Consider the following 12,142-nt stretch of genomic DNA (forward strand, 5'->3'; position numbering starts at 1 on the left):
ATGTTTAAGTGTTAAAGTTAATAAACAGAACATATTTACAAAAGAAGCAATTTCCGTTTGGAAAAATATTCAGGTTTAATGGCTGCAGAAACATCCCCCCAAATGGGAATAAAATTGCAGCAAATTTTGTCCTTCCTATTTTAACTCCAAAATTATATGAAAATATACATTCTGAGCACTGAAAGACCAATTCTTAGGAAATATATATTTATGCAGATTAAGCAATAAAACATATTTAAGTCAACACAAAATGTTATACTTAACAATTTCTTGACATTTTAAGAACTGGGCCAGTTTTAAATATCCTCAGAATTCTAAAGATATTAGAAATTATCAAATTTCTCACTTCTGTATTTTGAGTAAAATAGCCCATCACAAAGAATATTTTAACCTGTATTCTAAGTGAGTTTAGTTGGAAATTGTAGAAATCAGAGAATCAATCACAAACTTGGGAACACCGAGTTCAGTTTTCACAAGGCATGAAGAAAATGACCCTAGAAGCTTCCACACTGCTTTCGGGTGGACCCCCAACTCATCCCCATCCACAGCCCCACATTCTTTGGGATCTTACAAATGTAACAGGAAGACCATGTGGGGCCTTCATTTTAGCTGCTGGTAAACTGCCTATAATGCTTTTTCCTGAGTTGACTTTAAGGAGTATTTGCCTTTACAAGAGCAATTCTCTTTAGCTTTGTTTTTTAGCAGAGTTGTGATTCTAACAGCTTCACGTGTCCTAAAACCAGACAAAAATACAAACAAGAGTCAGGGGCATTTCCTTCCTCTGGGTTAAAACGATATAACAGATATAAGGACACCGTCCACAGCAAAGATGTTCAGCAATGAGGTGTGGTTTTGCCAGCTGCCTGGAACAGAATGAAAGCAGAAGAGGACAGACCAGGGGACTCTAGGAGCCAGTGCTGCTATAAAGAGAGACAGCGGGGTGATGGCTGAGAGCTCTCTCCCAAGCAGACCTCTTCCAGCTGATACCTGAAACCTCAAGGTGTTGACAGAGCTCTTCAGACCTTCTGTAGACCCATCATCTAATACAGGCACCGCAGATGACACCAGCACAAAGCTCACTGTGGTGGATCATTCAAGCAAAGCATGCAAGAGATAAACTCTGTTTCTACTTATACATCTGACCCAGGAGTATATAAGACATACAATGTATCTGTAGTGCATGGACACAAATTTAGGCAGCATCCGAAGAGGGTAATTACAAATGGGACTGAGGTGGGAATACGTGGATGAGTAAGAGTCTTTATGAATCATTAGATGCCGGCAAGAGAACGAAATGAGATCACTGCCGAGTGTGAATGGGCCTTGGTGGTGCAGGGCACAAACTAGTCCTTGGAGGGGGGACTCCTGCCCAGGGCTGGACACCCTGATGCAGGCACCCATAAACACGAGAAAAAACACAAAATATTACACAAGGTCCGCCATCATGTTCACCTGCCAGGAAAAGACAACTGTCTTACATGAAATAAAACAACTGCTACAGAGTTTTGACATTCCTCTATAACTTCTGGTGCTTCTACCTGAATGAAAATGAGCAAGGTTCAAAGTACAGAAAAAATAAGGCAAAAATCTAGGGCTGCCAGATGAAAAACAGGTGTCTGGTTAAATATGAATTTCAGATAAACAATAAATGTTTTCTATAAGTACGTCCAGTGCAATATTTGGGACAAACTTACATGAAAACATTATCCATTATTTATCTGAAATTCAAATTTAACTAGGCACTCTGTATTTCTATTTGCTACATCTGACAACTATAAAGGAAGTATAAACTTGTTTGACCTTCCTGAAACCGTCTCTGCTGGTCAGCAGATGCAATGGGCAAGCAATGTGGAACAAGGCAAAAATGTCACTGGGTTTTCACTGCAAATAGTGAGCCAGAGGCAGCCACGGCTGGCCATAATGGACAGGAAATGCAGTTACTGTTTCATTATTTTTTAAATTATGGTTTCCTCTTTGTTCTCCAAACTGTCCTATTTTTTTGGATCTAGATTTAAATATTTAAATATTATATATATGAGTTGAGGTGACCAACTCAATACTTTCCTCGTGATCGCACTACTGCAAACTACCACCCCCCACACACAAAAAAACCTTTTTTTGTTCTCCCTGAAACTCAGCACTGTTTTATAATTTGCCTCTTATTCAAGACACACATTTCAGGCAATCTCCAAAGCTGTTATTTGGAGCTGAAATGTTTAAATACTCTCCAATGCATAATTGTAGTACAGATGTTGTCTTTCACAATTCTCTCTGGGACAGGCTAGTTCAGAACCTGGAAGAGGTTACTTGTATAACTTAATTACTTTTCAATTCTTCTGAAGTATTTTGTTTTTCTGTTTTGCACTTTTCATGAATTTATACTATTTTAACTTGAGAATATCTAAAAAATATTTGCGGTGCAATATTTAACACATGATTCCTTTCAAAAAAAGGCTTACTAAGAATAATATTATCAACTGATTTTATGAGGTCAGTTCCACCATGATACCAAAACCAGTCAAAGACAGTACAAAGAAAGTACCAACACCCCTCATGAACAGAGAAACAACAAACCTCCACAAAATATTAGCAAACAAAAGCTAGCAATGTATAAAAAGAATTATACACTGTGACCAAGTGGGATTTATTCCAGGGATACAAGGCTAGTTCAATATTCAAAAACCAAGCAATATAATCCACCATTTTAACAAGCTAAATATAAAAACCACATGGTCATATAGATTGCCTCAGAAAAACATTTGACAAAATCCAACATGTGCTCATGATAAAACAGTCAGCAACTAGGAATACAAGGGAACTTTCTCACACTAAGGGCATCTATGAAAACCCTACAGCTACTATCATAATTGATGGCCAAAGACTAAATGCTTTCTCCTTAAGATCAGGAACAAGAAAGAATGTCTACTCTCACCATTGCCATTCAACACAGTATTAGTTCTAGCAAGTACAATAAGGTGTAAAAAGAAAATAAAAGGCGTATAGGTTGAAAAAGAAGAAATAAAGCTCTTTACGGATAATGAAAGAGTCTACACAGAAAATCCTAAGGAATCTACAGAAAATCTGCTAGAACTCAATGAATTCAGCAAGGTCACAGGATACGAGATCAACATACAAATAACAACAGTGTTTCTACATACTAGCAATGCACATGTGGAAACTGGATAAACATGATACGATTTACAATCATTCAGATAAAATAAAATACTTAGGTGTCAACTGAATAAACATGTATGGGATATATATTGAATTTTATGAAATGATGAAAGAAAATCAAAGAAGACTGAAATAAATTGAGAGACAAAGCATGTTCATGGGTTAGAAGGCTCAACATAGTAAAGATGTTGATTCTATCCAAATCCCTACTGAAATCCCAGCAAGCTGTTTTTAATAGATATAGACAAGCTTATTCTAAAATATTTATGTAAAGGCAAAGGAACTGGAATAGCTAAAATAATTTTGAAAAAAAAAGAATGGGTTGAGTTATTTGTAGTGAGGTGGATGGACATAGAGTCTGTCATACAGAGTGAAGTAAGTCAGAAAGAGAAAAACAAATACGTATGCTAACACATATATATGGAATCTAAGAAAAAAAAAAGGTCATGAAGAACCTAGGGGTAAGACAGGAATAAAGACACAGACCTACTAGAAAATGGACTTGAGGATATGGGGAGGGAGAAGGGTAAGCTGTGACAAAGTGAGAGGGTGGCATGGACATATATACACTACCAAGCATAAGGTAGATAGCTAGTGGGAAGCAGCTGCATAGCACAGGGAGATCAGCTCGGTGGTTTGTGACCACCTAGAGGGGTGGGATAGGGAGGGTGGGAGGGAGGGAGACGCAAGAGGCAAGAGATATGGGAACATATGTATATGTATAACTGATTCACTTTGTTATAAAGCAGAAACTAACACACCATTGTAAAGCAATTATACTCCAATAAAGATGTTAATAAATAAATAAATAAGGAAAAAAAAAAGAATGGGATGAGAGGCATCACTGTACTTGAGCCTAGGGCTTACCATAATGCTGCAGTAACCGACGCGGTGAAGTATTAGCAGAAAGCAGACAAGTAGATCAGTGGAACAGAAATAAAAGCAAAACAAAACAGAAACAGACCCACACAAGTACAGCCAACTGATTCTGACAACAGTGAAAATACAGTTCAATGGAGGAAGGCTCATCTTTCAACCAGGAGTGCTGGGGCAATTGGACATGCACAGGCAGGACACTGAAATTCCACCTAAACATCACACCTGAACAAATTAGCTCAAATGGATCAAAGATACAAATGTAAAACTATAAAATTTTAGAAGAACATAGGAAATCTTCAGGAGCTAGCCTAGGTGAAAAGTTCTTAGACATGACACCAATAGCTAAAAATAATAAATTGGACTTCATCAAAATTAAAAACAGAAACAAAAATAACTTTCGTTCTGCAGAAAAACCTATAACAGAGCTCAAGCTTAGACATCACTATGTCAGCCACCGGCACATCCCCCAGGGGTCAGGCCAGACCTTGGCACCACTTGCACATCATCCTCTGTCTCACATCTGTCCACCTCATCCCACTGACCAGATGCCAAAGCCAGGCCTCTCTCCACCTCTATCACACGAGTCTAAACTGTCCTCAACCCTCTCTAGGACCTGCAGGGCTGTGAGACCTCAGTGATCCCAAGGACCCCTCCCCACTACTCCTCAGTGATCCTGAGGACCACCCCCCCCACTCTCAGTGATCTGGAGGACCCCCACCACCCTAATTGAGCTCCAGGGTCCTCCCTTATAATCGATTCCCCACACCCTCCACAAGAGAGACCTTTGTCAAATGCACATCCGATCACAATCCAGACCTGATTCTTTGAGACCCCAAAACATTAAAGCAGATTTGACGGATCAGGTGACCCAACAGCTGAACTGGGGTGGGAGTTGCATGATGCTGAGTGTGCTGCCCTCCCAGCCAGTGTCTGTGTGCTCCCAAGGGCACGGCTGGTGGGCGTCCAGGCCCCCTCTAGCTAGAGCATGGCTTTAAGCACAATGTTGAGGCCAGCAGCATCCCCTCCCCTCCTCCCCCTGGCCAGCACCTGCCACCAGGGACCATGCTGCTTTCTACAGTGGGTGGGCACTAGCCTGAGTGCTGGATGTCCCCACCCTGCAGTGACAAAGCCACCCAGTGGCGGCCACTTTGGGGAGCAGGACCTCCCATTCACGTGCTGTCCCTTCTTCTGCCATTGCTGGTAGCAGGACTGCCAGCACGTTGAGGGTCCCTGGACCACACAACAAAGAATGACCGATGGGATGAGGGCTCAAAGGGATTTTAATTTGAACTCCGAAGGGAATACACCATCATCTGAGGCTCTGAAATAGTGGAGTCAAACATGTCCCCAAAGACACACCCCTTCCTGAAGGCAGCACCGGCCCTGCTAAGCACAGGCATGGAGCCTGACCGCAGGCCTGGGGGGTCACAGGGGCACACTCGGGGCTGACACCCAGCCTTTATATCCAACCACATGCCAGGGGAACTTACCATCACCGGTCACCGTGACGGTGTTTCAAAACTGTAAGCACACATGAATTTGAAATTTAGGGCACATGGTTGGATGTAAAGGCCAAGGAAGAAGCTCCACCCCGTGTCTCTGTAGCCCTGGTCTAACACCTGGTTTCTTGTTACCACAGTGAGGAACTGGCGTGTCTCCTGCAGGATTCTTAGGAAGAACAAAAGTGTCCACATCCATGAGAAAAACTGACCTGGGATCACTGACTGTGAGATGTAGACTCTCACATCAAGGCTGAGATCCTCACGCATTAATTAAAAGTCTTAGTCGCTTGATTGGGAGTGATATGATTTGTATCACTTACATAGATACAAAATGATAAATGACATAGGAAGTTGCTTTATTTACCTAAAAAAACCAATTTAGGGGTTATTTTTTCGTTGTTTTATGTTTTTAGCTCTTTAACTTGGTCAGAACTGAACTAAACAATTTGCACAAAATAAAATCTCTTTTGATAATAAAACTAACTAATTTTAACTGGTATTCACCATTAAAGATTTCAAGATACAGGCAGCAGTTTCTGAAATAATTTTACAGAATATTCAACAGTCACAGCGCAAAGCTCACTCTGCAAACAACAGAAGTCTGTTTTTTATTGGAACCACCAAAGGTAATTTTGAAGGTTATCAAGCTTCCTTTAATGATAGACATACCATGAAGTTAACTAGACTATTTCTCTGTCTATTTATTTCTTCCTTTCATAGACACCAGTAGTTTTGGAAAATACGCTTTTAACTCTCAGGTTTCAGAAAATACCACACACGAACAGGAAAGGTTAAAATCTATACTGCTGCCAAATGTTCTCGAACATTTAGATTTCACATGACTCGACCGACTATATCCCATTACCTCAATTTCCTAAAATAACTTTTTAGAATCGGTACAAACTAGCACATAAAGGGATACCCAAAATGACGGGCTAGTGATGGTTTCACACTGGTGGGACCACCAGTCCTGTACCATCACCTGTGCAAGACAGAGATGTAAAGGCTCCCCTCTGCCAAGCCCAAAGGAGTCAGTTGCTTAGGTCGCTATTAAAGGTCGCTGTAAAATACAGTACCACCTTTCAATTATCTGCTTAATAAACAGAGGAGGGGGCTGCAGTGCAGCAGAGTATCACAGGGTTTGTGCCAGAAGATGTGGGCCAGGCCCCCTTTTCTTATTAGTCAAGTTGAGACCCTAGGCCACATACTTAACTTGAACCTTGGTTTCATCATCTGTGACAAGAGGGTAACCCTGTCCCTTCTCCCCCACCTCAGAGGGTGTGGAGGTGATGCTGACCGAAGCCTGGGTTAAGTCATGAGGTGCCCAGGACATGACACATGCGTGGCGGGTTTCCTTAGCACCCAGGGCCGTCCTGAGACAGAGCTTAATACAAGTGCAGCCTCTGCAGCACGTGACAAGCAGTGATAATGTAGTGGGCCCACCCTGCCTCTGCCCGTCCTCGGGGAGTAAGGGGACATGATTCGGTCTCTTACCCAGAGTTGGTTTGTCAGGGCAGGACATGCCCTGTTGGTGGATGACATTACCTGAGCACAGGGAGAAAAGGTTACATGAGCCGCACAGCAGACAGGGGGATATCAATTGCTCATTTAAGTGCAGAATCCACCTCTGTAAAGACCAGTTCTCCCCTCTCAGATGTGTGAGAATAAATGCTGACTAAAGTGCCTTTGGATTCTTACCTGAACCCACATCAATCCAAAATACACTCTATTGCCATCAGGGCTTATTCTCTCCTCCTGGGAAACCTCAGTCTGGCCTCTGCTTGCCCGGCAGAGTGCATTTTGGGGAAGCCGGAGGGTCTCCTAAACTGAAGCGCTGCAGTCCCGTGACCCAGCACTTTCACTCCCAGGTGTGCTCCCAACAGAAATGCAGCCGAATGTCCAGCAGAAGACATTGTCCAGGATGGCCCCCTGCTCCAAGAGCCCACCCTGCAAACCGCCCCCCCCAACATCCATCAGCAGGGAATGTCATCTATTCACACAGCACTGGGAATGAACGAGTAACAATGACACATGGGTACCTGGATGGACCCCACAAACACCCCAAGGAGCCGAAGGAGCTGGAGGAAGAGCACGCGCTGTGGGATCTCACAGACGGGAAGCGCAGCAGCCATGCGGGTGTGTGGCGTGAGATGTGGAGGCAGCGGTGGCCCGGGGGGCAATGTGATCACAGGCACGTGCTCAGTTTGTGTGTGCGCTTATGCCGTGCACCTCTCTGCCTGAGGCTACACTTGCACAAAAGGCTGCAAGTCAGGGAGAGGGGACGGTTCTCTCATCCACTCCCAGGAGTTGGTTTTGTCAGGCAGGCAAGAGGACAGATATCCTCAGCCAGTAGTGAGGACAAGTCCTGGGGGACTCGACTCACTGCGCCCCCTGCCCTCTGAGGGCCAGTTTCAGCGGATTGTGCCGTGGGGTCAGGGGGTGTGGGGCAAGAGGACCCTCCACAGGCCAGGAATTAAGGCCATTTAATCAGATTGCAAATGCACTCCGTATCCTGACAAGATTCGTGACTCTCCAAATTTACAGTGAGTCACCTGTGATCTTGTCAAAACTGTGACAAAACCCTGACCTACTTAGTGCTGGGAAAGCGCCTGGAAATGACATCGCCGCTTCCCTATTTAAAGCATGTCTCTCATGACTGAAGCAAGAACGGAACAAAAGAAAACCCCCAATTCATCGCGTTCCAAAAGATGGGTTTACCTTTGCTACCTGTCCCCAAAGATCCCAAACGATAATGAAACATAAATTGCAATGAACGCTCCTGGTACCCATAGGGGAGGTCTGAGATGCTGCTGGGTGCGTGTCCAACCTCACAATGCAGCTGTGCAGACCTCACTCAATAAAGGAAACAAAGACAGGAAGGCCAACCAGGCCTGGCCGCCCTGCACTGCCCCCCAGGATCACCCTCCCGACGGCCAAGGGAGACAACACCCTAGAAAAGTGCCTCGGACACAGGGAAGCCAATCTCACCCATATCCTGGGGGGGATTTCTCTTGGAAGCTTTCATCTTCCACGTGACAAGAATTTTTAAAATGGTTTCTTCAAAAATGAAAACTACAATCGAGCCTTCATTAACCTGGTCTCTTTAAAACACGATCTGACAGTGATTTTTTTCTACCTGTGCTATGTTTCCAGCTCTTCCTTTAAAAATTTATAACTTAAAAGTCAGACAAAGACAAATATCATATGCTATCACTTATATGTGGAATCTAAAATATGATACAAATTAACTAAGCTACAAAACAGAAACAGACTCACAGACATAGAAAATAAACCTATGGTTACCAAAGGGGAAAGGGGCAGGGGAGGGATAAATTAGGAGTTTGGAATGAACAGATACACACTATTATATACAAAATAAACAAGGTCCTACTGTATAGCCCAGGGAACTATATTCAATATGCTGTAACAAACCATAATGGAAAAGAATATGAAAAAAAAATTACAACTTAAAATAAAAGTGGATACCATGTCCACTTGACAGGCTCACAGCAGGCAATGGTCATGTTTCCTGCAAACATCTGCAGCAGCATCGCAGATGGGCCCTTGCTGGGCTTGATGACTACGCACAAACCCTGGCTGTGTCACAGTAATCCTTTTTGGCCTGTTTATTTATTTATTTCTGTCTTATGACTCAAACAAAATAGTTTAAGGACTAGCAGGGCCAGCCTGTCACAATCAGCGTGCAGCCCATCCTGTGTGGGGTGGGTTCTGAGCTCGCACCAAAGTGCCTTTGATGACCTGGGATGCCCCGGAGTCACGGAGGCTCCAGCTAACACAGGGCCTGTGTGAGGACCGCCCTGCAAGGCCGGTGAGTGGGACACACCCTGGAGCTTTCAAACCAAATCCCCTCTGTGAAGTCCAGCAAAACTTCCAAGGACACTCTCACTGTGATGGGAAATCTGAAAACCAGGGCAGGACAATGACCCTTCATCACCTCCTCATCGTCTGGAAACGTCCTTCACAACCTCCCAGAGGACCTGAGCTTTCCTCTACCCTCGGACCCTGAGCCAGGGCCATGAGGATGGGGCGGGGGGATGGTCCCATTCTTGCCTCCTCCACAGCCTCTCCTTCTCTGGACCCCACAGGCAGAGGCTGGCCTGGTGGTCCAGGTACCCACACCATGGCACAAAATGCAACAGAAAAGGAAACCAAGAGTCACAAACAGTTCCATAGCCCCCCGACACAGCTGCATCTGCCTGTCTCCCCCAGGTCCTGACACACAGCCCAGGGGCTCTCAGGACATCTGATTCCACAGACCATAGAGGGCACCCCCAAAGGGTAAGGATTCATATAGAGGCTTTGTTTTTTTAAGTAAGAAATATTAAGTTACAAATTAAACCCTCCCAACCTTGCACAAGGGTAAGAGCTAGTGCCAGGTAGACAGGTGGGCCCCACGGAAGGAGGACTGAGGCAAGGTCTTCCCTGCTCTGTGGGCACGGCACTTACACACATCCTGCAAGTGCACTTGGGCCCTGCTCACCAACTAGGGCGCCACCCGTGGCCTCACTGTCCCCGTGAGCCAGAGGCGAGGTCACCACTTACAGAGCGGCACACATGGAAGTCCGGAGACGCTGCTTCCCTGCAGCAAGCCAGCCATCCAGTCTCCCCTGCAGAGCCTGCAGGAGGCTGCTCCTCCATGCTGGGCTCCTGAGATCCCACAAATACGGTGGCTCCTTGCCATCCAAACACCTGCCTGTTCCCATCTTACTGCTTGTTTTACAATAATAATAGTAATCTTACAAAGCAGGATCCTTTGATATGTCAGCCTTCCTCATGGCACAGGGCCCTGGGCATCCCCGCACCTGCCCTGGACAGCATACCCCTGAGCCCTGACATGTGCACACACCTTGTCCCACCCTGGGCCTCTCTCTCTCAGGGGAGGTGAACAGGAGAGGCTGCTGAGTGGCACGAGGCCTGGGGCTCCGTTCCGTTCTGCCCATGCTCAGCCCCAGCTTTCCAGCAGGCAGGTGAATGTGTGTGCACCCAGGAAATCAGCCACCTTCCCAATCCTCTGCCCTCGTGAAGCTGGCTGCACGCTGGCTCTGACCACACGACATGCCCCAGGGGGACAGGGGAACCAGTTTAGCAGGATAACCATGACTGGCACCTATTACAAATCCTGAGACCTTGGGCAAACACCCACTGTGAGGGATGTGGCCTGCCTGGGAGTCCTCGACTGTCCAGTGCTCTTCCCACCAGGCCCCTCCTAGCATCTCTAGAAACACCTCTTCCCTTACGGCACCTTCTATCCCTCCACACTGATGTGTCAGGACCCCAGGCTCTAACCTGGTCCTACACACAGTGAGGAAGGGCCTGCATAGGGGCAGAGAGGCCAGCACTCTGAGTGTAGCGATAGAGGCCAGCAGACCTTTGGGGCACTGGTGGATCTCCCCCCAGAGGAAGAGGGAGAGGGAGAGGAGGAGGAGGAGGAGGGGGAGGGGGAGGAGGAGGAGGGGAGGAAGGGGAGAAGGGGGAGGGGAGGAGGAGGAGGAGGGGGAGGGGAGGAGGAGGAGGGGAGGAGGGGGAGGAGGGGGAGAAGGGGGAGGGGAGGAGGAGGGAGAAGAGGACAGGGAGGAGGAGAGGGAGGACAAGTGAGACGGGGAGGGGAGGAAGAGGAGGAGGAGGAGGGGGCGGAGGGGGAGGAGGAGGGGAGGAGGGGGAGGGGAGGAGGAGGGGGAGGGGAGGAGGAGGGGGAGGGGAGGAGGAGGGGAGGGGAGGAGGAGGGGGAGGGGAGGGGGAGGGGGAGGGGAGGAGGAGAGGGAGGACAAGTGAGACGTGGAGGGGAGGGGAGGAGGAGGGGAGGAGGAGGAGGGAGGGGAGGAGGAGGAGGGAGGGGAGGAGGAGGAGGGAGGGGAGGAGGAAGGAGAAGAGGAGGGGGAGGAGGAGAGGGAGGACAAGTGAGACGTGGAGGGGAGGGGAGAAGGAGGAGGGGAGGAGGAGGCAGGGAGGAGGAGGAGGGAGGGGAGGAGGAGGGAGGGGAGGAGGAGGGAGGGGAGGAGGAGGGAGGGGAGGAGGAGGGAGGGGAGGAGGAGGGAGGGGAGGAGGAGGGAGGGGAGGAGGAGGGAGGGGAGGAGGAGGGAGGGGAGGAGGAGGGAGGGGAGGAGGAGGGAGGGGAGGAGGAGGGAGGGGAGGAGGAGGGAGGGGAGGAGGAGGGAGGGGAGGAGGAGGGAGGGGAGGAGGAGGGAGGGGAGGAGGAGGGAGGGGAGGAGGAGGGAGGGGAGGAGGAGGGAGGGGAGGAGGAGGGAGGGGAGGAGGAGGGAGGGGAGGAGGAGGGAGGGGAGGACAGGGAGGAGGAGAGGGAGGACAAGTGAGATGGGGAGGGGAGGAAGAGGAGGAGGAGGAGGGGGAGGGGGAGGAGGAGGGGAGGAGGGGAGGGGAGGAGGAGGGAGAAGAGGACAGGGAGGAGGAGAGGGAGGACAAGTGAGACGGGGAGGGGAGGAAGAGGAGGAGGAGGGGAGGGGGAGGAGGAGGGGAGGAGGGGGAGGGGAGGAGGAGGGGAGGGGAGGAGGAGGAGGGAGGGGAGGAGGAGGGAGGGGAGGAGGAGGAGGGAGGGGAGGAGGAGGAGG

At 47.8% G+C, this 12,142-nt stretch overlaps 2 protein-coding genes across 2 annotated transcripts in view; both read right to left on the reverse strand.

Annotated features, from left to right (window-relative positions):
* Positions 1-12,142, reverse strand: part of LOC132532105 (OTU domain-containing protein 7A) — a 383,571-nt gene that overhangs the window by 350,024 nt on the left and 21,405 nt on the right. The window lies entirely within an intron of this gene.
* Positions 1-12,142, reverse strand: part of LOC132528636 (basic proline-rich protein-like) — a 28,863-nt gene that overhangs the window by 4,504 nt on the left and 12,217 nt on the right. The window contains 5 exon segments of the mRNA XM_060164590.1: positions 11,099-11,130; positions 11,189-11,324; positions 11,326-11,470; positions 11,521-11,879; positions 11,882-12,142. Of these exon segments, the coding sequence (XP_060020573.1) occupies positions 11,099-11,130; positions 11,189-11,324; positions 11,326-11,470; positions 11,521-11,879; positions 11,882-12,142 (933 nt within the window).

Source organism: Lagenorhynchus albirostris, chromosome 1 (genome assembly GCF_949774975.1).
Source record: "Lagenorhynchus albirostris chromosome 1, mLagAlb1.1, whole genome shotgun sequence".
NCBI classification, from domain to species: domain Eukaryota; kingdom Metazoa; phylum Chordata; class Mammalia; order Artiodactyla; family Delphinidae; genus Lagenorhynchus; species Lagenorhynchus albirostris.